Raw genomic sequence first — 26,118 nt, 5'->3', positions numbered from 1 at the left:
GTTTACATATTTAACTCCCTTCCAACAAATAAAAGGCCTTAAATGACAATGTGAAATATCTGATCCTTCAAGAGCAAATGATTCAGTTATAGCTTTCTGCAGTGTAAAGAAATTATTCACCTTTGATGAGACAGTTTATAGATCTCTGTCATACACAACTTTGGTTGATGTAAGCAGAAATTCTGTAGAGGACATTGGGATACTTAAAGAGTTCAGGGTCTGAACTGAAGGCCTTAATAAAAGCATCAAGGAACACATTCAGCACCACATCTGATTTCAGCGCTGCTTTATTCTGAAACTGTTTTACTTGGCATGGGGCTGCTTGTTTGTATTTTTAATACACTAACCCTTTACTTCAGTGTTAGCTGAACATGAAATGTTGGGCCCATTGTACCGTCAAATTGTTTCAGAGCTTATCTGTGACCAAAGCTTTCTCTAGTCTTGCCAGAGCAATAGGTCTGCAAAGGAACCATGTCTCAGCAGTGCTGCTTTGGATTCTCACAGATTGCAGTCCTCAAGAAGAGGCCTCCTTTTCTGCATTTCCATTGCATCCTTCTGTCTGCAGAAAAATGCTGAGTGGATCCTTGATTTTTCCTATTTCATTTGTTATCTGGCAAGATCTTACAGTAAAATTAATTCTTTCTGGAATGAGATGGATTGGAGAAGAAATTAAAGTGCTGTAGTCTTGGAGCTGTAGCTCTATCCTCACTTAAGACTCTCTGTAACCTGTTCATCGCCAGTGATCTCCTGGTTTTGGCACAACTGTGCCAAGAAGCCAGTTGGTTATATGATGTAGTGTTTTAAAGAACCAATAGTTAACTCAGTTATGTAGCAGGTCTTTGCATCCATATTTGTAAATGACATTTTGACATTTTTGTAGAAGGTCTAATATCTGGAATATATCACTTTTAGAAACATATTCAGGGGTTGTACAGAACTGAACTCCTCATGATGTCTCTTAATTCCTTTGTCTTTCACAGTGCTACTTGAAAGGGTCCATTGCCCACACTGTACTGCACCTTACACAGTCACCACAGACTCTGTGTGAATCCTTCTTGACACTACAGATGTAATGATTCTTTAAAATAACTTTTGCTTGGTCAGTATTACAGGTTCCTGTTTTTCCTCTTGTGTTTAGAGTGCAGCTCTAAGAGCAATTTTGATGACCCTATTAATTCACAGTTCCCACTGCGCTTACAGTGTTTGTCCTAAAAGAGTGAACACAAATGGTAACTTTTCACCCTGAAAAGCAGAGAACTGTATTTGGTGACTGTGGGAGTTAATTTTGCCCTACTACAGGTCCTCCAGGAGATAATGAAATAAAATTGCAGACTGGATTGATAATTTCTTCTGGTCCATGTCCGTTCTCACAAATCAAATTTGCAGTCCTGGCAAATGCCTCAAGTCACAGAAATTTTGTTTAACTGAAATATATAAATGTAACAAAGAATTCTTTTGAAACAAAATGTGTAATGAACATATATATGTAATCTTGAATACTTTTGTATTATGAAAGCATTTCTTCTTTATTTTACAAGTCTCAAAACAAATGAGGTTTGTTCTTTTGTCACTTACATCACATATGACATAGTCCTTTTTTACTATAAGAAACACTTGCCCTACTGTAAATTAACATATTCTTCAGATTTTTTTATTGAGAGTAGACTCTTGGAGCTACAATTACTGAGCTGGACATCAAGGAAGGCCAAGTCATTAGCAGAATACAAAGAAAACTAATGATAGGAAAGAAACACATAAAGGAGGCTGGGTTTGGTCACTGTTGTTGAAATCCTCAGAATTATGTGGTACATTGAGGCTTCACGCAGAAAGTAAAAGTACTGAAAATAGTCACTAAGCATGTCAAGTATCCATACCACCACATGGAAACTGTGGCAGTAAATAGGCAGTAAATATTATTGCTTTAGCAAAAATTTGTGGTGGATCTGTCAGAAAGTTAACAGGATTTGACAGCTCAAGACTTAGTGGGGGTTTATTAGGTGAACTCATCATCTGATAGTTCTGTCATCCCAAAAACTTAATATTGCAGACTATGCTATTCTATAGGAAGGGTGAATACTAGTATTGCTGTGACACTAAAGGAGATCTGAGCTTACAATTTCAAAAACTGACAAATCAAGCAGGTATTTTCTTCCTTGTGCTCCACAGACATGGATTACTGACAGAACTAGGGCAAGGTCTGTGTGGCATGAACACTTCCAGTCACCTAACACAGGAGTGTTTATGAAGCTGCCCAGGCCCATGTCAGACTGGGGTTCTGTCATTACAAAGCATGTGTGGTGGGATTCCTTACTTGTCATATATACTTTAGGGCAAGCTGTGCAACTGCTTTTCTTCTGATTTCTATTGTATCAAATCTATTGTTTGACAAACTGCCTCCACTTATTATAGAAGTTCTGTATAAACAAAATACATCTGCTAAACAGTTTCTTGGACACCCTGTAAAGAACTGCACTGAACTTTTTACAGAATACTGTCATTCTGTCTTCTGCAATAATTAAAACATTGTTCAACTTCAAAGGCTGGCATCTAGTGGAAAGTTAAAAATTGTTTCTTCTTTTATTGCAATGTTTTGAATAAAACTTTGCCCTCAGATCATTAAGAGAAAAATATATTTTGTAATGTAATAGTGGACACAGAGAATAATAGATCATTAGTAGGAATGACTGTTAGGAATATGGCTAGACTTGGACTTAGAAAAAATATACTAAAGTTTATAGTAGTGTTTGTTTATTATCTAGTGAGCACAGTCTGTGAATGTCCTTCCCTGAAAGTACAGCCAAAAAGGGCAACTTTTAGATTAATAGAAAATGGAATCTCGGCTAAGGATCCTGTTACATTTGTGGAGTGAGATAAATGTTTCACAATAGAATGGAATGAAAATACTGTCCCTATCTGTAATGCAGGTGCCTGAGTTAAGTGTGACAAGTGATGCCAGGGTTCAATGCCACATGTCCTTCTTTCCTAACACAGAAGGTTGGAGACTAGACCAGTGACTGCTTTGTATAGGGAACGTTCTTACACATTCTGATGGAGCTCTATTACACCCTAGAAAAAACATTCAAGAACTGCCATAGACCAAAGGGGGTCATTCTCTGAGAATGCAGGCCATGCTGAATTCTGTCTTTTCTCCAAGGACCCTGTAACCATCTTATGGCTTGACTTCTTATTAGGCTACAAAATCAGTCCTGGGCACAGGGAACAGACTCTATATTTCTCTCTTCAAGGCAGGTGTCCTTGTAATATCTGCAATAAAGACATTATATTTTTGCATGACCAAATAACATGAAAAAAAAAAGTATGGGTCTTACTCTACTCTTGTGTTTTCTGCTTCCTAATAGAACTTGAATCCAGCTTTTATTGTGGTGACTAGCAAATGTTTTTGGGAACTATGGTACAAAACCTACATAAACCATGAGAGCTTATACTCTTAGTCTTCTGGTTCTTTAGTGAGTGACCCACTAAACAATGTGTTTAACCTGGGCAATGGGCAGGTGGGGATGAGCAGGGGAAATAAAGAAGGAAACAGGCCGTTCTTCTCTGGCTACAGATTAAGCAAGCCAATCAAAGCAGCACTTCATGGGAAGCCTTTTTCTTTCAGGTGTGCATTAGAGCATACCTATTGGATTAGGTTTCTCTGGGAATTTATGTATGAAAAGACCCAGTGTCTAGAAGCTTTCAGTGCTTAAATAGCAGATAGATGGAGAGCTTTGTAAGGCTGGAGCTGTTTCAGGACACAGAAAAGCAGAGCTTTGAGCAGCTGATCAGTGTTAAGGTGTCTCTCAGGTTTAAAGCACAGATGAGTATAGATGTAGTTGTATCACCAAGAAAAATAGAAATACGACTGTTCCTTTCTATACAACATGTCACATGAGAAGTCTAATCTGAAACTGTTTTAGAAATTACTGCTGCTTTTCATACAACTTTTTTTAAAGTGATTCATGTTGAAATCCCCATTAAAGACATGGTATGAGTTTAAGGACAAATTCAGTTCAGTGGCCAGAAGGTCTTCGGACACAGAAATGGAAACAATATGTTCCAAATGTAAAAGGGATGACAGGGATTATGCAGGCAAGAAAAATGCAGAGAGATTTAAAGAAACACATAGGAGGTTAGCATGGGAGTACTGCAGAGAGCAAGTGAAATATGCTGTTAGGATTCCTTCATGGACAGCAGGAAATGACAGATGTGAAAGCTGCAGTAAAGACTCTGCATTGTGTGGAACCTTTAATTTAAAAGTTAAAAGGCTTTAAGATGGAAGATCAGGACTAGACAAAATACCCACACCCACAGGTGATGCAGGACAGTTTTTTCTGTTATATTTTCTCCTCCCTAGTTATATGTGAGCATTTTCCTATAGTTCACGATATGAAGTAACTTACTGTGTTTTTTTATGTTAATGATAGAATTCTTTATCATTGTCATTAGTAGAATTAGAACTAGAGACATGCAGAGCTCTTTCAGAACCCCATGCAATATGTGTAGACTCTCTGAGACTTTTTATAATATTGAAAACAAGGATTTTTAAACTATACTTGATGTCTGGATAAGATACAAACAGCAGGGAGCCAAAATTACTAACTGTTTAAAAAATGCATAACTAAAAATAATAGCAATGTATTTATTAAAGAAAGAATAACTGTCCTCTGGCAAGTGTTTTGCTTGAAATCTGCAAATTGCACATCATTGAGATGATGGGCAGTGTGGAAATAATGTACACAGTTTATCTGAGTTTTAGGAATGGATTTGATGCTGTTCTGTTTAATAAATTCATTTTAAGTCATAAAACATAATACAGCACCAGATACAAAGGAACAGAGGGGAAAAGTTCATGTTGGGCAGGTTAATTCCATTGGCTCCTAAATAGCTCAGATACTTTAGTGCACAGAAAATTAAGTAAATGAGACTAGAACCTAAAAATAATCACACAAAAGGCAACTGAAAGGGAGCAATATATTAAAGTGAAAAAAAATAAAACCAGAAATAATTTCAGGCAGAAGTAAAGGTATTGACTTCATCTCACGTACATTACTTTTACCAGTGAACTCCAGCAAAATAGCTTCTAGACTGAAGCATCTTGAGACCAGACTCAGACTCAGGTTTTAGTTTTGTGTGGTGTAAGATTGTCTCTGTATCTACATGTGTGTATTTTGGCAAACTGGCTGTTGTGGTTATTTGATTGATTTTCTTTGTTGCTTCTTGTTTCTGCGAGGATAGTTATTTTCAGCACAGATGCCATGCACTGAGGCGGTGCTGCTACTCAATTTAGGCGCTGTGAGACTGGCAACAAAGCCGCTGCCATAATAGCTAGTAGGTACATGTTTAGTTGGAAATGTATGGAAATGTGGGTAAATATGTAGGTTGCTATATTTTTCCAGCAAATACTCTCCTTTTAAGAGATACAAGCTTTCATCATTCAGACAGATATTCCAGTGCAGATCTGAACAGCAGTGTGAAATCCCTCCATTTCTAAAATGTATCTTTAGGTGGACAGGTACTTGGAAAAGTCTCACTGGAAATATCTTTGCAAATGCCATAGTGACATAAAAAGGTGGTCTATATCTGGTACTGTAGCATACATTTCCTGCATTTGACAGGTGTCTAGTACTCTACTCTCATTCTTACACACTTCCAGTCACATAGGCCATCTGTACACATAGATGGCAAATAAACAGAAGGTATTAAAGACTCTTTGTAGCTAGCTAAGAGCTAGCTACACCACTGAGTCACCATTTTGTCTTTTTTGAGGTCCACTGTATATGTGTACTTGGCTGACTGGAGTAGCATGATGTGCTGACTTGACCCTGGCTAGGTGCCAGTTGCCCACCAAAGCCAGTCATCATTCCCCTCCTGAGCGGAGACTAAAGTCAGGAAGAGATAGCTCACCAGTTGCCATCACAGTCATAACAGAATCGACCTGGGGAAATTAATTGAATTTACCAATGAAAATCAGAGTAGGATAATGAGAAGCAAAGTAAAGCCTCTTTTCCAGGCTCTACCTTGTCTCTCATGGGGTGCAGGGAGACAAGGAATGAGGATTACAGGCAGTTCATCACAGGTTGTTTCTGCTGCTGCTTCCTCCTCAGGGAAAGGATTCCTTCCCCTGCTCCAGCATGGGATCCCTCCCATGGGAGACAGTCCTCCATGAACTTCAGTGTGAGTCTTTCCCATGGGCTTCAGTTCTTCACACTGCTCCAGCACGGATCCCTTTCTACAGGGTGCAGCCCTTCAGGAGCAGACTCCTCCAGTGTGGGTCCTCCATGGTATGACAAGTTCTGCGAGCAAACTTGCTCCAGCATGGGGTCCACTCTCCACAGGGCCACAGATCCTGCTAGGAGCCTGTTCCAGTGCACCCTTCCCACAAGGGTCACACCCTCCTTCAAGCATCCATTTGCTCAGGTGTGGGGCCCTCCACGGGCTGCAGGTGGATCTCTGCTCCACCATGGACCTCCATGGGTTGCAGGGGCACAGCTGCCTCACCATGGACTGCACCATGGGCTGCAGGGGAATCTCAGCTCCAGTGCCAGGAGCACCTCCTGTCCCTCCTTCACTGACCTTGGTGTCTGCAGACCTGTTCCTCTCACATGTTCTCACCCCACTCTTCTCTGTCCGCAATTACTTCTGCCCAATAACTTTTCTTTTTCCCTCTTGAAAACACCTCCACAGAGGTGTTCCTGCCATCATTGATGGGCTCGGCCTTTGCCAGCAGTGGGTCCACTGTGGAGCTAGCTGGCATTGGCTCTGCTGAACATGGGGGAAGTTGCTGACAGCTTCTCACAGAAGCCACCCCTGTAGCCCCTCCCACTACCAAAACCTTGTCATGCAAACCCAATACACATGGTGTGAACCATAGTAAACGGTTCACACTGGCCTTACTTGTTCCTTCTGAAGTGTGTTTTCCATTGATCCCAGCTTACAGATTTTCCTGCCTCTGTCTCTTCAGGCACATTAATCAATGACCACATCTATATGAGTGAATAAAACAGACCATAGTCCACTCATTTAATGCTAAGTTCAACTGTTGCATGATTTGAATGCATATACAGCTAATCTTTTACCTTCCAAAATAGGTTCACCACATTCAAATTCCTTGGGAATGGTCCCTAACCAGCACTTCTTCACTGAATCTGGGCACTGCTGGAGAGCTGCTAAGTCACTCAAGTCAAAATCATGCCAGGGCCTCACTAAGGGTATAGTAGCATGAGTAATCGCATTCCACTTCTTCCTTTATTGCTCTGTCCCTAATTAATTGGGACAGAACAGAATATTAGTAATAGATGGCTATAACCAAAGAGGTAAAGAATCCTTTGTATTTACTTTCTTCTTATACTATGGATTATTAGTCAGCCTTCCCTATGATGAAAACAAAGGGAATGAGACAAATGTAGATTAAAAGCTAGATGAAGGGATAAAAATAAAGGAACAAACACCTTAACTAAAAGCTTTACATTTCAGATGAAGTAAAGTCTGGCACTTGTGCACGTAGATGTCTTTGTCTTTCCAGATTCCTTGGCACTGAACTCACTGAGGGGATAGAAAGAGAGTTAGGAAGAAGAAATTTCAATAATACCATATTTAGCAGTTCTCTCATCCTCTAGAATGGTAGTGATACGTGCCTCTGTCCCTTCTGCCAGTCAGGTCAGTTTGTTATCAAACCACAAACAGGCTTTCTTTGATAATCAAACACAACTATTAAAAAGTAATTAAATTTACAATGGAGACCAAACACATCCAATAAGACATAATTCTCTCCATGTAAATCATGCGGTCATAAGCATATATGCCGTCCAAAGCATCCATACTATCCCATCCACACCAGGCTTTCCTGATATATCTTCGTCTATCCACAACCTAAAGCTACTCCTTTTGGGTAGCTCCTCGTTCCTTCCTCCCTGCAGTTCCTACTGTGTCGTACTAAAGATACCATTGAAATTCAGCAAGGATCAACTTGAAACTTTTGAGTAAAAGCAGTAGGGATAGGATTCACCCCATCCGTTTAACTGATGACTAGTTAAGAGAAATAGTCACTTTTAGGGGATAATTCAGCCTATCTACTATAGATACCTAGGTTAGGATGAAAAATCAAATCCCAGGATGCATGTTTTTGTCCATTGCCTGTAAATGGAATCTAGATGTATAGTTCATATGGAGACATGTTCAATATGGACATCTGACACTGAGAGCTCTGAACTAAAACAAAACTAGTAAAAAGAGATGATGTATCCCTATACTAAATATTCCAATCTGCCTTTTCAGAGATTTGTGTGTCACAAAGAAAATACTGCTTTATAAACTGAAAATGTGTTCTTCAGGCTGCATCCTTCATAAAGAAATTAATATGGAGAGGGATGTAGGCACAGGTCACTGTCTCTGAAGCAGTCTTAGGAATAGCCCCATGAGAAGCTCCATACCAGGAGCTCTCTGAGTGGGTGTTCTGCCATCGGTGCAGCTGGTCCTCTGCTCCCCTGCTGTCTTCCTGCTGTATCCCAGTATCTGGAGAATAGCTTTGGCTTCCTCATTGCCTGCTGCCCTGCTGAGCTGTGGAAACCTTAGAGAAAGCAAGAAACTGCCAAGCTCCCCTGAATCATTATAAGGCTATGAGACAGAATATCTCGCCTCCCTCATATAGATGTCCTGGGGAGAAAAAGTAGGATGAAATGAATACCAGTCATCAGCTAAAGACATCTCATTATCTGCCCAGACAGAAGTCAATTCAAAAACAATTAAGGGCTGCTTGAACCTGACCACAAAGAAGTGTGGTCCAGGTGGGAGTGACTGGCTGAATTGTACTGCCCTTGCAAACCCAGCATATCCACTTCTGTTCACAGATAATCTCAGCAAGTTCCTTCTTGAACCTAAGCATATGCCTCCATACCAAATATTGCAGACACTGCAAACCAAACAAGCAGGCTTCATACCAACCAGAGACCTTTCCTACTTAAAGGTAACCAAAATGTATTTTCTGCTGTCTCTGTGGTGAAGGAAAAAAAAGATAATTCCCAGAAAAATCATTGCCTTTTGACTTCAGGAAATAATGTTTGGCTGTCAGGATAAAAAGACTTGAGAAACAGAAATCAAAAGGAAAAGAAATTATTATTCCAGTTTATGCAGCACTTACACTGTTTTATGTGGAGCAATAGGCCCAGTTTTGGGCTCATCAGCACAAGAAAGCCTTGAAATATTGGAGTCCAGTGATGAACAACCAGGATGATTAAAGAACTGGACCACATGATGTGCAGAAACCCTGAGAAAAGCCCAGTTTGTTCACTTGAGGTAGAAAAAGCTAAGGGCGGAACTTAGACTTGTCTTCAGCTACTTGTGTGGAGAGTGGAGAGATGTAGTAAGTGTGTAGCATAAGAATAAGAGACAAGACACAAGTTGTAACAAAAAAAAATCCATGTAGAAATAAGAATGAATTTCTTACCATGAGGGTGGTCAAACACTGGAATAGATTTCCCAGAGATGCTGTGGTACCTCTATCCTGGAAGACCTTTAAAGTGGAACTGACAGAACAGGGCCCTGATAATTGCTCTAAGCTGGCACTTTTTTTGAGCAGGTGTTGGACCACATAGCCTCCTGAGGTCCCTTCCAGCCTCAACTACTGCATGATTCCATGGCAGCAGTGCACTGTTAATGGCATGTGACAATCTCTTAAGATCAAAGAAAGGCAGGCAGTATCTTGTGGTGAAATGACAAAATCTTAAACATATTGGCTTGAGTCAGAACCTAGATAACCTTTAAGCTCTTGCAGTCTGGCACTTGAAGCAAAATTACCTGTCATGATCTTGTCAGAGGAGCTGTCAGATATCCTCAGATCCTTTTCCAAAACTGTACTGATACAAGTAGCTCATAGGGATTTGGAGTGGGAAAAAATGAATGAATAACAAATGACATAAATCTTAAAAGTATGTTGCTCTGTATTTCCTGATTCTCTCTGTCTTTATATTAATAAGAATAACCCAAGTAATAACATCCATATTCTACCAATACTCTGTGTGAACATTTGTTCACATAAATAGGATGCTAGTCATGCAGGTGTGACATAAGCAGTGGTGTAGTAATAGGTCATACGAGTGCCATAAGCAAAAAAAAAATAAAAAATATTATTTCAGGGCATTGGTTATGTAAAACACCTCTGCCTTTAGACAAAAACGCACTGATTTGTACAGAAAACTAAATCTTCGAAATGCTTTTATACCAAAATAATTTGTTAATATTCTTTTAAAAATGTGTTTAAATGGCAAGAAGATGAATAAAAAAGGAATATCTTTATGAGTTAGTCTTTATGTGTTAGTAATCACTCCACAACAGGAAAGAAATTCAGATCTGTGAGGATCCCATTTGGTCCCTAGGGAAAAATATTAAAAAAAAAAAAAAAAAAAAAAGTACTTAATTTTTCAGTGAGCAAAACCAGATAAAACATGGAACCTATAGAAAATGAAAAGATCAAAACCTAACAGAAAAAAAAAATAATTAAAAGATACTTAAGGTGGCAAATCGTCCATATTTAAAAGTCTGTATGGGCTTGCTGCACTGTAGTCCTCACTATTAATTTATAATACTGACTCCTGCTGTGATGTCCTGTGTTCTTCAGCTCAGAACCTCCTTGCCATGCTTAATGACTTCTACTCTCCATTTGTTTTAGTTTGAGCATTGGTTATTAGTTGAATACTATAATTATATGAAAGTCTAAACAGTAAGTCCCAGTATTATAACTATTGTAAGTAGCTGTAGCGGCTGAGGGGTAGAAGTGAAAAAAAAATAATTGAATATAATGGAATAGCTAGAGACAATCAATTAACTAAGTGAACAGTTATCTTTTTCTTTTGACTTTCATTAAGTATATAAGGTCCGTAAAGGAACCAGTTGTTATAAGAACCAAATTACTTGGGTCTTTATGTATAGCACTTCCAGTGTAAAAGAACTTAATGAAATTTTGCAGTGATGAAGAAAGGATTCTTCATGCACATGGTCAACTTCAGGGTTCAGTGCAGCCCTGAATAGGCATATTCAAATGCTTGGGCTCTAATCCAAATCCCATGTCAGCAGGACCATTTAGACTTTTAGGAGACCTTGCCTAGGTCCTTGGAGAGTTACACATGTCCTCTCTTTCTTCCATAAGGAGTCGAGAAGTTGAGAGCTCACTGAGTTTTCCACCTCTTCAGTTTCCTTACTCACAAGATTCCCCAAGAAGGCAATGTACAAACAATCCCCTACCTATATTATGCTGTAACTTTCTAAGGTTTGCGATTCATTTGTGCCAACATTGTCTTGCTAAATATTTCTCATAGGCCAGCCGTCAGAGACTGTAATGTGGAGATGTATGCACGTACTTCACATTACAGCTTAAAAGGAGAAGAATGGTGATGCAGTAGTATCATATGCTGAGCATTTAGGAATTGACAGTGGCAAGAGCAGTGAAGTGTTTTGAAACAGGAAATGCTGCCTGGATAATGAAACCATCCATCTAGGCAGTAAGCCTGTGTGACCACATGTAGGTTCAGCTTCTTAGCCATCATGTTTTCCCATATTTGGAAGAAAGTGAGTAATTTGATAAACGGATCACAGATCTGGAAAGTCTTGTTTCTGAAGTCTGTCCTTTGGTAGGAATGTAGCTGCTATTTCTGAAGTATCATTGCCTCTCTCTGCAGAATCTCTCAGTCTAAATGCTATATATTTTCCTTTTCAAAAGAAAGGTGCTGTTTTGCATGACTCCCTACACTAAAACCAGCAAGCCATTTCTTCTGACAAACAATTGCTTAAATTTGGATGTGATAGGAACAAAAGGAGGAAACAGTCAAGGATGTAGAGGCTATAATCCTTATTCTCCCATGACTCCTGGTATGACATGGAAAGAGTCACTCAACTTCTCTGTGTCTCAATTTCCCATCTGTAAAATGGGGTTAAAATACCTACCTCACAGGGGTGTTGTGAGGCTTTTTAAAATAATGTTTGTAAAGTGCTTTGAGATCCTTGGATGAAAGGTGCAATAAGAAATCAAATTATTCACTTTTTGTTTAGTGCAATACAAGTGCACTTCTGTTGAAATGGCTAAAGGCTTCCAGCTCTTTATAGCTGTTCTACGCTACTCCACTATAATTTCCTCCTGCCACTTGTTATATCTGCTGAGACTTAAAAAGAACAACTTTACCACCAAGAATATCTAAATTGTCATGGTATTGTGCTGATGAGGGCTAGAATAATCTGATATTCTTTTAAAACTGTGTATTCTTTGTCCATGCAACCCTAAAGTTAACATAAAAGGATATATTATAACTTTGTGCATTCTTCACCAACACTGGCTAGCTGCTGTCTTTGTGAGACAAACTCAGTCTCTTCACAAAATAAAAACCTTCCGTTTGCATCACTGGTTCCAAAACTTATGCAAGAGGTAGAGTAAGTCTCTGGGTTTTGCAGTCATTTAACAGATAGCCATTAAACAGCACAGTCTAAAGGTAGTTACTGCATTAAAGATCAAATCTAAGGAATCACAGAAATGTGAAATGAAAGCAAGATTAGATTTTACAGAGCTGAATCAAAGAAGAGGCATAAAGTTCACATAGAGCTGCTAGTGTAGCATACTTCCTAGAAGACCCTTAACTAATATACAAACTGATTCAGTATTTAAAATTCCATATTGATAAACAGATGATACAGGTGCCTCACCAGAGCAAGTTTAGAATCCAGCTGTTACTGAGAAGATGATATGGCATATATAAATATCCTTCTCATTAAAATTAACTGCTGCATGGATATAAGAGACATGAGTAAAATAGTTGTTAAAGAAAGGAGATGCAAAAAAAAGGCCAAAAATTAAAATACAAGAAATTAATCTTAATTTAAATATTTTGCTTTCCTGCCTGTCTTATCTGGGATTATTGCTTTACACTTTCTTCTCTTCCACTACCTTTTTCTTCTTCATTTTATGACTGAATGGATGGGAGACCAGAAAAGGATGTAACCAAGCACATAGAATAAAAAATACAGTAGTTACAGCTTTCACCCACCTTCCCTACTCAAAAGGAATTTAGATGTCTTCTCTCATACAGTACATGATTCATATTTTGACTTTTCACTTGTGGAGGCAAGGTGTAACATATTCCTCCCCTTGGTGATCATTTACAAACACAATCCCCCTTTGTAAGAAACAATCCCTGAAACTTTTCACATTTCAAATGTTGGCTTAGAATAGTCACTGTGTACCTGAGCAGTTCTCAGGATGACTTGAGAAAACATTTTTTTTTCTACTTTGTATTTCAATATCGTATTACAGGTAGATTTGGACTGATTTCACCAGTGTTTGTTGATACCTCATCCTAAACTTGAAGGCACCGGCAATTTTGGAGCTATAGCTCATTGCTTCTTTAATTACTTTGATGTTCCTTTGCTGCATCTGACTGCCCATCAGTGTAGTTACAAGAAGCGCCCCACAAAAGCCTCAGTTTCTACTGAGCAATCTCCTTGGCATCAGGTTTCATCCTTAATATTTAAATTAATGGGGGACTCATTTGTACATTTTACTTTAGAAAATTATTAGTAGTGTATTTGCTTTTCAAATAGCACAAACTAATTATCCAGTAATTCTTCATTGCCTTCTTCTATGCAGTTATTCAAGATGGACATTTTTCAAATAGGAAGTGGAAGTGGCAATCCTTACTTGTACACTGAAAATCTGATACTCTCATACCCTTAATTTTTGTGGCACCTGAAACATAAATGTGAATTATGATGAGCTTGAAAAACATAGCAACTAAAATAAAACCACCTTTTATGATAAACAGATAGCCCACTACTGACTTGAAATACCTTGTGATGTAAAAATACCATACAGTCTTCCTTATTAATTTTCTTTCCTCTATATTCAAGCAGATAATATGTAAGATATAATATTTTACAATATTTTACCATTAGAGCATTTTTTTTTCTAGATAGCCTAGTCATCAACCAGTTCTGCTGCTTAACTACAGCCTACTATCATCCCAGGATCCCTAACCACTGTGTAGAAGAAATACTATCTTGTGGCTGAAATATCAATTATTGTGCTGTTGAGCTTTGTATTTACAACTGATTTATTATTTTGTCTACTGACATAAAAATTATTTTCATCAAACACTATTTCCTATTACCAAAATATTAGTGTACAAGCCACCTACTACCTGAAATTTCCCACTTTGGTTTGTTTAACCCAAAACATGAGTCACACTTTAGAAATTGCTACGTGTTCAGGTGTACTAGTGTTGAAAATACATCTAAGCTGAAAAGATGCTATCAGAAGTTGATGAACCAACTCTTGAGCAGGTGTTAATTATCCTAGCTCTACTGGTTTCTTTCAGTTTGCACCAGCTGAAAAACTGAAAACCTAGCATGTCGCTGTAATGACAGATTTAGGAACTTTCTTTTCCAGTGATGCAAAATGTCAAAATATAGCTTGGGTAGCTGATAATCAAAATATAAGTTATGCAACGTTCATTACTCGGTAATGAAGAATGTGTTTTAAGACTGGGTCTAGGAATGACATAACTTCAGAGTGAACATGAGATACCAGAAGATGCTCTCTGGATGATATTCATGTGACTGAGTATGGGTGTCTTTAAGGTGGGCATCAAGTCTGAGTCCCTTTGTTGTCAATGAAGAGAAACAGGCACTTCTAGCGGTTATTAGCTCTATTCTCAAGAAGATACCTTAACCAGATCAGGTGGGCTGTGTCCATAAAGTGTCTGCTTCTCTTGCTGACTAAGGATGGAACCATGGAATAGTTTACTCAGATGTAGATGCCTGCCTTGCTCATGTCTAAAGTTAGGCAAGATGAATCTCCCCCTTAGGGCCTCACATTGGCTCCTACTTATTAAGCTCTCCCTCTGTTATTCGACAGTTACTAGAACAAAGCTGAGTAAAATGTGGTAACTCTGCACCATTTTGTTACAGTGCACAGAACAGTAAATAAAAGCCCTATCATACATATATGACCATAAAATTTGGGCTAGCATATTCAAGTTATATTGTGCATATAATTCCTTTTATCTTCCTTTCATGTAACAACTCTTTTAAAATTCTTAACTTCTCCACAGTTGAACTGAGAGATTTTGATTTTACTGATGGATCCACTAAGTAAAATGCCATTTTAATCTTCGTGTGCAGTTATCGGTCAACTAGTGTTAATGGTGTGTATGGTGTTAAAAAAGTGACATTTTCCTTCTTGGAGTATACTCTTTCTCTTTTGCTGAATGGCATTCATCAGTAAGAGAATAAATCTAGTAGTACTCACTCCTTTGCCATCTACTGTATTTACAGGAAATACAGGAGTGAGAAAACTTGGAAATATAGACAATTATGTCAGTTGAATAATGTGATTGTAATAAATCCCATAAAACTGTGACTATAGAAGTGAAAGGAGAAACATAAGCATTTATGCCATAACATTTAGCAGTAGTAGTAATTAGCATTTTGATTGCCTTTTTCTTATCAGTTCTGTGAAAGAAATTCATGTGAATAGCAAATAAACAAAAATAGCCCTGTGGACTAAAGAGAATTCAGTTCAAATGGGTCAGCCATAGTGTTCTAGAATTGCTGTATGATTAACAATATTTGACATGCAGTTTGTTTTCTGTCCGTGCAATTGCAACAACAGTTCCAATTGTAGCCACTTTTTTCTTTTCTTTTCCTTTTTCTTTCTTTCTTTGTTTCTTTCTTTGTTTCTGTTTTTTATGCAGAAGACCATCAAATGAATTGTCACAATACTCGAATAATGCAAGACACAGAAAAAGACGATAACAATAATGATGAGTATGATAATTACGATGAACTGGTGGCCAAGTCATTGTTAAATCTTGGCAAAATTGCAGAGGATGCAGCATACAGAGCCAGGACAGAATCAGAAATGAACAGCAATACATCTAATAGTCTGGAAGATGATAGTGACAAAAATGAAAATATCGGTCGGAAAAGTGAGCTGAGTTTAGATTTAGACAGTGATGTTGTTAGGGAAACAGTGGACTCCCTTAAATTATTAGCACAAGGACATGGTGTAGTGCTTTCAGAAAATATTAATGACAGAAATTACGCAGACAATACTTCACAGCAAGACAATAGGAATATGAACTTTGTAATGCTAGGGAAGCCTGTGAACAATGGACTTACAGAAAAAATAGTGGAGGAGAGTGATGAAGAGGTGTGTCTCAGCAGTTTGGAGTGCTTAAGGAACCAGTGTTTTGATCTGGCTAGGAAACTCAGTGAGACAAACCCACAGGAAAGAAATCAACAGCAAAACATGAACACTCGTCAGCATGTCAGGCAAGAAGATGACTTCCAAGGAAGAACACCAGACCGGAATTACTCTGATATGATGAACCTAATGAGGCTTGAAGAACAGTTGAGCCCCAGATCTAGGACTTTTTCTAGCTGTGCCAAGGAGGATGGTTGTCATGAAAGAGACGATGATACCACCTCTATTACTTCAGATAGGTCTGAAGAAGTGTTTGATATGACAAAAGGTAACTTAACCCTGCTTGAGAAAGCAATTGCTTTGGAAACTGAGAGAGCAAAAGCCATGAGAGAAAAAATGGCAGTGGAAGCTGGAAGGAGGGATAATATGAGATCATTTGAGGAACAGTCTCCAAGACACCTTTCTGGAGATGACAGGAAGCCTAAACCAAGTGACGGCCATGTCAAAAAGCCATATTATGGTAAAGGTAATATTTCTATATACCGTATGTTATGTCATGAGAAAGTGTGAGCTAACATGTTAAGTTTTGCATAGATTTCTGAAATTAAGTTATTAATTCCACATAATGGGAACTTTAATAAAATTGTAGTATGACATGACTGTAAAATAGCATCATGCTATGATTATAAAATAAAAGAATTCATTCTGCAGTGTTAGAAATATGTACAGTATATCATTGGCTAAATTAAAAAAGTAACTTTTCAGGGAAACAAAACAAGAGATCATGTTGAAAGAGGCAAAGATTTTTCTCAAGGTTTTAATATATTTTATAATAATAATTAAGAAAGAGAATTGTGTTGCAAACTATATTGAAGGGGGGGTTTATGTGGCAGATAGTCAGTCAGCTATGAAGTGCATATATTACAGATTGGATTGGGTAGGTGGCATCGTGACTTATAAAATTATCATCAAATGACAGTTATTGATGAAGCCTCTCCCATCTAAAATGTAGAATTGCCTGATAGAAATTGAACAGTATCAAAATGACCGATAACATAAGATAGGGGCAGTGACTGCACATTAATTATCTTAAGATAGTAAGGTAATGGAAACCATTTGCTATGCAAGGCATGGTGTGGCCTGGGCTGAGATCAATAGCAATTTCTTTCTTATGTGCATTCCACTTCACTGGTTTCATTCCATTGTGGAAACAGTTAAGGTGCTGCCTTGACCATAATTCAATACAAGAAAAACAAAAAAAAAAACCAATAAAAACAAAAACAAACAAAAAAATCCCCAACAGACTAAAGGTTACCTTTCGAATGCCTTTTGATTTGCAGGATTATCATGGTGATGGTGTGTTTATATTACGACACCCCTCTTTAATGTGTTTACATCTGTACATGTAGGGCCATGTTGTATTAAGTGTTCAATACCTCCTGAGATTCACTGAACACCCCTGATTCCCATTGACTTTAGTGGAAGTTGAGGATGTGGTATTTCTTGGGAGATACTAAACAGGGACTGGGTTTATCTTATATTTGTTGTACAAATATTTGCTTTGCTTTCTACAATTGAGATGGTGGGCATTTTTCTCTTTTTTATAAATCCCTGCTTTGGAAAAGTAATCTGCCTGTGACATTCGTGAAGGCAGACAACATCTTGATCCCAGAAAGTTTTGATCATTTCTCACAAGCCTTAAACAAAAGTAATTATCAGTTTTTTAGAAATGCATGTAAATTACTGATGTCAAACATTGCTGCAATGTATTTTAGTGAAGTTTTGTTTGTTCTAACCACAAGTAAATGGTCCAGTGTATGCTGCAGTAACTTTGGGTATTTGGGGAAGACAACTTTATTTAGTTAGTGTATTACTGCATAACCATGTGGATGTTGTGCTAAATGTTGTTCACATATAACCTATCATAGATGCATTTCCCTTTGAGTATATGTCTCTAAAAAACACAGAAAACATGGCAAATCAAAATTAATTTTTGAAGAGTTTTTTAACTCTGGTATTGTCCAGCCTTTCCAGTCTATATATGGCTGGGTAAACATTTTTGCATATAGACCTGCTGTCTCCAAAAAGCCTGTATAATTTCTGACAGTGAGAAATGTATAGATGTCCTGTTTTAGTAAATTCCATAGCTTCTTTGAACCATCCTATTTATTGGGAGATGCAGGCTGAATTGATAATAGGTCCAAGGCTCAGCCAGGGACTAAATATTCTGGGAGTTCGGACCATGAAACTTTGTGGAGTGGATCATTCTTCCCCTTTTTAATTAAAAAAAAAAAATTGCTTATTTAAAAAAAATGTGGGAAGCATTATGGTAGTTGTTGAGAGAGGAAGCTTTAAGTAAAATAATTGCTTATATCATTTGTTCTCCAGTGACACGTTATCTTCCAAATACTCCTGGAAGAGCTACCTACAGAAGTGTATGATATGGTTAAGTGGAAGCTTTTTGGGTACACAGGTTTGCGGTGAGAACTACTTCTTGGCTTCAAAGATCAGTGAAACAACCATTAAGGGACCACTAACCATTTTCCCCCTGCTATTTTAAGCTTTCTAAACGGACTTTCTTCTGAAATTTATGCATTTCGAAACCTGTTGAAGTCCTTTGACACCCTTCACTCAGGAAATACTTCCATTATGGCAAGGAGTGAGAAAAGGTTACAGAGTTCAGTAGAACTGCATTATTTCTCCCAAATAGCAGAAGAGGATTTACAAAACAGTATCCAGTGTTTTGTATAAAGTTGTGAAAGTTTACTCAAATGTCTTCCATTAAAAGCAATGGGAAATTGTGCAAGTGCAATTTTATGCAAGTTTTGAAATCATTAAGAGTAGTATACAGCATCTTTTCTGACTCATTAGACCATAAAGGCTCTTAAGGATCTGATATGTGCTACAACTTTATCATGTAGACTTGAATACAGAGGAGGATTTGCTTGACACTCTAGGATGCAAGTGTCTAGATCCTCAGCTGCTCTAAATTACAATACCTTCACTGACTTTGGTGGAGTTCTAACAATGTCAAGTAGCTAAAGTTCTTCTAGTTTAAAGTCTCTAAAAAGCCATTATGGTCTATTAATCATCTACATTTTTTGCAGTCCTTGAATATTGTTATATTTACATAATTTATACTTCATTTACATTATCTATTCACTTATCTAATACTTTCACACATCCCAAAGTACTTGACTTGATGAGTTGCTTACAGTTGTGTATGTATGTAGCTGTGGGCTTGCTGTTCTAGTGGTCTCAGCACAGGCCTATCTGGCAGGAATTCAAATCTCTCCTCTGACATTTGCTCCTTCTGTGGCCTTGGGTTTAACTTCTTGATCTCTTTCTTCAATTTCCTGATGTATGAGATTATGGTCTTTCCAGGAGTGTTGTGATAACTGTATAGCACATTGGAGATAGATTTATATGTTTATTTGTTATTAAAGAGCATGGAACAAAGAACTGTGTTCTACAGTCAACATGCAAGTTAAGTAAAATAAAACTTTCATAATTAGGGATTCCATTTGCAAAATACAAGGTTTAAGTATGATATTAAATTTTAAGAATGGATTTAAGACATGGAGAGTCATTACAATGAGCTAAAGATTTTCTCTAAAATGAAGCTGTTTTGGATGAACTTGAAAAATAAAAGTATATATAAAATCTACCAGAGGGAAATCAGGGAAAGATAAGTCCACAACAGAATGTGATCTCTGGATTGTATTGATTCATGATGAAAAGAATGGGTTGTACGTGAAGTTCTTCAAGTACTGAAATTTCCACCTATTGTACTGAGGGTTCTGTTTGTTGAAGCTGGGATGGAATTTAATGTAAAAAAAGGCTTACTGTAAAATAAGTAGCAAAATATTTTCTGGAGATGAAAGCATAAATACTGAAGCAGAGAAATTACAAGAGCAACATAAAATTATTAAATGAGGATAGTTCAGATTGGGTATTGAAAGGAATGATAGACTAAAAAATATGTTGGTAATCTTGAGCCAAAATTGTAGCAGTTCGAGTATCCTGAACTTTATCCCTTTAACACTAATATGAAAATCAGCAATAACGTCCAAAACCTGGCAATTGTGGTCAAGATGATAAGATGTAATTTGTATCATGTGCTTGGCTGGAAGGATAGGGATGTTACTTTACAGATGTTCTGTTAAAGGAAGTAGCTGATGGAGTTATGTGAGAAAGTTCTAAATCAGAATTAATCTTACCAGTATTCCACTACATTATTGGCAGAAAACTTTATTTTGGGGAAAAAATGTCTAGTCAGACTTTTCTTTGATTTGTAGTCAGAAGATCCAACAACATTCTAAAAGGTCATTAACCTTTCAAGCATATGAATATTCAAATGTTTCATATGCATGGTGGTAATGGCCCAGATTTACAGAGCAAGTGATGCTTTCAGTAATTCTGATTACAATGTTTACTCCACCATAATTTATTGAAGAGAAAGGAATATTTATGTAATTTCACCACTTCATAAGGAATTTAAAGAAAACAAGAGTCATTTCCTCATTGAGCCTTGGAAAAGGGGTTTATTTGTGCTGAATTGTGGAATGCTTATGCTGAAGAGCTGGGTTTGCTACTTTCAGGACATTGAACTGCTATGACAGTATATTTGCAGACCTTAATACATGAGGCAAATAAGAATGTAAAGAAGGGAAACTCCAACTAAACAGTTTCCAAATGACCTTGCACCCTTGAGCTAATGCTTGCCAGCAGAACATTGATTGACAATGCTACGGCTTTGCTATAAGAAGGTCATTTTCCAATCACTGTGAATGGACATTGCCATGATCATGGGAGCCTGAAGTCTGAGAAGAAGATAACAGGATAAAAGTGACAGAACTGTGATAAGAAGTAGAAGGGTTTTTTTTCCAGTTTTCATAATAACATTTACCAAAGAGTAAATGACATGATTAAATTAACCTTCTTAAAGAAATGTGAAAAGACTCATTCACTTGACACATTTGTTGTAAATTATAGATCCCTCAAGAACAGAAAAGAAAGAGAGCAAATGTCCTACCCCTGGGTGTGATGGAACTGGCCATGTAACGGGGCTTTACCCCCATCACCGCAGTTTGTCAGGATGCCCACACAAAGATAGGGTCCCTCCAGAAAGTAAGTTCACATTCTTTCATGGAAACTGGGGATAAAACTACAAAAACTTTTCTAGCATGCTTTTTAAACCTTTTATTTAAAAAATTAATTTCATTTTTCAGTATGGTTTGTCTCAACTTAGTCAACTGTTCTGTGTTATAATTTTTCCTTTATTCCATCATTTCCATTCTCTACTAACTTTACACTAAAAGTACAACTTTTAAAGCTGTATTCTTTGATTTTGAGAACCTAGGTTATTTTTAAATAGACATATTCAGTCAACAGAGAAAAAGGTTTCCAGAAGATGTGCACTGCTTTTGCTTCTGCGTGCTAATGTCACATCAACTGTTTTTACTGTCTTGTACAGGAATAATTATTCCTGAAAAACTTGCAACCCCTTTCCTTTGTTATTGTTGTGTCTGAAACATAATTTATATCAAACTAGTGCATATTATAAAAAATAATAATTTGGCTGTTTACTTAGTTACAGAACTCAAGATTTTGAGCAAACATCCCCTTCAGTCACATGTGTGGAACTTCCTGCCATATCAGCGAATTCTCTGCATAGGAGGTTCACCCATTTGAGCTCATGGACACCCACCTGAAGGCAGAGGGCTTCGTTTCTGGAAGTCCCCTCCTTGGCTGGTGAAATCAGCATAGTTCTGCTGAAGCTAATTACTCTATGCTGGTTTTCATCAGGAAGTGTCTAGCTAAAATCCAATTCTCTTTCACGCCAGTTTTAAAATGGAGTTACAGATTCCATTCCATATGGACCTAAAATCCTCACTGTCCATCAGCACTTACAGACTTAACGTCGATGAATTTGCAACAGCCTTAAGGAAATGTTTCAAAGACAGTCAGAACTAAAATGGTCCCCAGTTTCCAAAGGAAAGTAGATTCTGATGGACAGGAAAACAGAAGTAGATTAGCACTGCAAGAGTGGCAGACATAACAAGTCTCCTCTTTCATGGCACAGTGGCTTCTTCCAGAAGTAAAGTGATGAGGAAGTGCATTAGGAAACTTTGCTGTAGTTTGGTTGGTCTCTGAATACAGTAGAACAAATAAAGTAATTTCTCTGCTTTCCAAGACCCTGTAATTTTCTGAAACACAAATATTTATTCAGTTGCTCAAAGTTCTATCATTTTTCAAATGGTAAATAAAAAGCTCTTTAGAAGACTTTGTAAATCAAAGAAGAATATAGCTTTAAACTGTTTGCATGCTCTTGTACCTACTAAAATGACAAAGGTGAGCTCATCTTTTTTTTTCCTGTGATGTTGGCCTTGTGAAGCATGTTTCAAGAACAGCTTTGAATATTAGGAATTTCAGAGTGAAGCTTTTGCATCTATACACATTTTATCACACTGATGATGGGGTGATGATGATGATGGTTATCTTCTAATGAGTATATATGATTTAATTCTCAAGTCTCTGAACAGCTTTTATTCAGTTCTTAACTCAGTTAAGGTATCTACTTATTTTATTAGATCTTTTTTTTTTTTTTTTTGAGTGAGAACTAAATACAGGCTTCCAGACAGCTTCTTGTGTGAGAAAATCAGAACTTCACAAGGGCTGGATGGCCATTTCCCATTGAATGATGTACTGCCATCCAGCTCTGAGACATGGATTCAGATATGCCTCATGTCATAAAAAACTCTTCAGTGTTCCCAAAAAATTCTTGATAATTTGGCCCTTCATAGCATGAGCTTTATGATTTAGAGGGATACTGCTCTGAGCAGCCTTGGAGTAAGTTTTCCATCCAGCTTGCAGTAGTTGCAGATGTAAATCACTTTACTTGCTTAAGCTTGTACCACTTATTTCTTTTTTACATTTTTTTTTCTGCCATCCCTCAATTTTAAGTGCTTAATTTTGGTTCTTAGTATTTTGAAAAAAAAATCACATTTGTAGAGAATACAAGTGAAAATTAAAGGATCCATTCTGCTCGCCATATAGATATGAATGATGTATCTATGTGGAAGCAAGCAGAACTGGCCCCTAGCTCCATCAGGCTGCCTTATAGGTAGGGTTAAATTCTGTTCAGGGTTGTACTGAGGTGTGTTTCAAATAATTGAGTGTTCTACCAGTATAACTTGAGAGCAGATTTTCAGCTCATGAGTTTGATACTGTGTTTATAAAGCTATGTGTTAAGAATACATACGTTTCCTGAAAGAATTTTTCTAGTCCGTAATTTTGTTTTGTATGGTTGCCAGCTCACCCTTTACTGTTGAGCTGATCTTTGCTCAGTGGTTTTGTATGAAGAAGATGTTGGGCGTCTTCTGCTTCACTGTTGCACCAGAGATGCATTTGTTTATAGGTTCTGTAACCTCCATAACTTTCACTGTTGCCCTGTGTTAATGAGCATAGGGTCACAATACTTACTTCCCTCATCAGGCTTTATTGGCTATGTGTGTCACGTGTATTTTGAGGAATGCTGGTTGTTAATGAATCCTGCTTTGTTTTAAAATGGTTTCATATATACTGGGATTTGATTTTTTTTTTCTTGTTTTCATACTCTGCTGTTTTCTCTTACTCTCCTTGTCAAGTTCTTGCCATGCATGAAAATGTTCTTAAGTGTCCTACACCAGGCTGCACAGGCCGGGGCCACGTAAATAGCAACAGGAATTCCCACCGAAGGTAAGGATGCCGTCGCTGGACACCAATCTAGAGGGAACAGTGCCTCCGAACTGCAGCCCTTCTGGCAGTCCATTGGTGGGGGGGAGTGAGTGTGTGTCGTTGTTTTGTTCTGAAGATTGACAGATGGTGCTTTGTGTGCTTTATCCATTTTTAAGAGTAACATTTATTAATGTATTTTCTGAGGGGAACGAGTGTGCGTTTGCTGTAGTATGGATGAATTGATCCACAGAAGACATTTTAAGCATTCTCAGCTTTGAGTGGACTTTTTTGTTTGTTTGTTTGATATTTGCTGAACAGCAGTGATACAAAACAAGTGCCATGACTCCTCATGGGTGTGTTGCAGGGAGAAAGAAGAGTCTGTCAACATCATCAGGACTAGGACACAGTTCTTGTTCTCACACTTCACTCTCCTCAGAGATTATTTTATAGTGCATGAAAAAATCTACTGTAATCCTAAAAATATTGGGCTTTTTTAATACATGAGAAACAGCATTTTAAGTACACAGGTGTTAGCTTTCTTACTGACCACAGTCTCAACCCCAAAATACTTATTCAGCTAAACTGAATGAGAATCTTTGCTGTTTAAGAAACATTAGGAAAATGTCTCATTAAATTTAAAAATGAGAAGGTAGAATTATTAGAAGTAAGTATTCCAGTAAAAAAAAAAAAAAAAAAAAAAGATCAAGGCAAAAAGCAACTTTTGTATAGTTTCCTAAGATTAGTAATAGATTCTTAGGGAAAGGATGCTATTGCCAATTCAATTCTGTCAAACAAATTTTCAAAATGTTACTGTAATGTTCCACACTTCATAATTTTCCCACAGAACAGTAATTAAATCTTGCCTATTTCTTTACAATTTTAAAAATCCATAAAATGTGGATAAGAGGGTAAAAGGAACTGTGCAGTGTTCCTGGTATTGAATTCCTTTTTACTGTTAATTGTAGCATGAAGGCTTAAGGGACTACAGTTACTGGACATTCAGTGTTATCAAGCTCTGGGTTACCACAGCCCCTCATATCAGCTGCATTTCCCCCAGAAGACTCTTGTGAGTACCAGCCTGTCTGCAATAAGCTCTGGTACCCCTTTCTTCTCTGCAGTGATGCTGCCAGTAGATGCAGCAAAAACCTCTGAGAAGGCTTTATGGGAATTACTGCTGCTTGAAGCAGCATTCACTTCTGGTTGAATATCCACTAGAATATTTGAGGTGTCTGAGGAAGAGCATGTCAGTGGAGTGCAGCTGCCCTCTGGCATGACTCCAGAGCTGCACAGAGCTCCCTCACCCTCTGCAGAACTAGGGCAGCGAGGGCAGGTGGCGGGGGGGAGCGCTCTGCAGTCTGTGCTCACCTCTTTCTGCAGCTTTTGGGGCATTTTTCTGTACTTCATTTTTTTTCTTTTTTTTTTTTTTTTCCACTTATTTCCTGTAAAGAAGGGAACATCTGGGAATGCACTGATTTGCCTTTCATTTTAATTTCTTTTCCTGTGGAGAGCACAGAGAGCTGCGGTCACATAAGCATTCAATAGACTGTGACAAGGAAAGGAACCCCTCCATTGTCAGGTCACAGGGTTTTACAGCTTCACTAAGAGCACCATCTGCTGGCATCAATATATTTATTTTTCTCAGTTCTAAATCTTTTCCGTAAGAATCAGGCTTATTATTGCCACTTCAATAATAGTTCAGCATTTGCAAATTTAATTGAATTTCCAGTGCAGAAATGCTTTTCATTTTGCATCATCTATTATTAGAAAGTGTAGTGGCTGAAATTCATGAACAAACACTAACAGTTGACATGTAGATTTAGCAACCCAAGGCAAAATTTTGCACTCATTTATATGCCTAGCAAAAAGATTGGAGTTAATGGAGCTGAATGAGGTGTGAAGCAGCACAAGATTTGGTCTATATGGTATTGTCATTTAATTGTCTTCAGGAGCCATTTCATTGGCAACATTTGCAGATGCATAAAGGTCACAAGTCTGCTAGCAGAGCTGCACAGTAGATTCCAGTTTATATTCCCCTCTCCTACTGGTATGTTCCCTGGCTGACATCCATGAATAATCTACTCATGTACTGTGAGAGAAGAACAGATGTAAGATTTACCATGCAACTTTGAAAGCAGAAGAAAGGAAGTCTATTCTAGAGAAAATACACGTGACCAAAACACTTTTGGAAACCCTTTTCCTTCAGATTCTTCCTGATGCTG

At 37.7% G+C, this 26,118-nt stretch overlaps 1 protein-coding gene across 1 annotated transcript in view; it reads left to right on the top strand.

The window, feature by feature from the left end:
* The window catches only part of MYT1L (myelin transcription factor 1 like), a 179,023-nt gene that overhangs the window by 83,528 nt on the left and 69,377 nt on the right, over window positions 1–26,118 (top strand). The window contains exons 6-8 of the mRNA XM_069011517.1: window positions 15,729–16,706; window positions 21,176–21,310; window positions 23,830–23,920. Of these exons, the coding sequence (XP_068867618.1) occupies window positions 15,729–16,706; window positions 21,176–21,310; window positions 23,830–23,920 (1,204 nt within the window). The remainder of the gene's footprint in view (window positions 1–15,728; window positions 16,707–21,175; window positions 21,311–23,829; window positions 23,921–26,118) is intronic.

Source organism: Aphelocoma coerulescens, chromosome 3, assembly GCF_041296385.1.
Source record: "Aphelocoma coerulescens isolate FSJ_1873_10779 chromosome 3, UR_Acoe_1.0, whole genome shotgun sequence".
Classification (NCBI taxonomy): domain Eukaryota; kingdom Metazoa; phylum Chordata; class Aves; order Passeriformes; family Corvidae; genus Aphelocoma; species Aphelocoma coerulescens.
The sequence above is the reverse complement of the archived record's forward strand: the minus strand, read 5'-3'. Positions and strand labels throughout refer to the sequence as shown.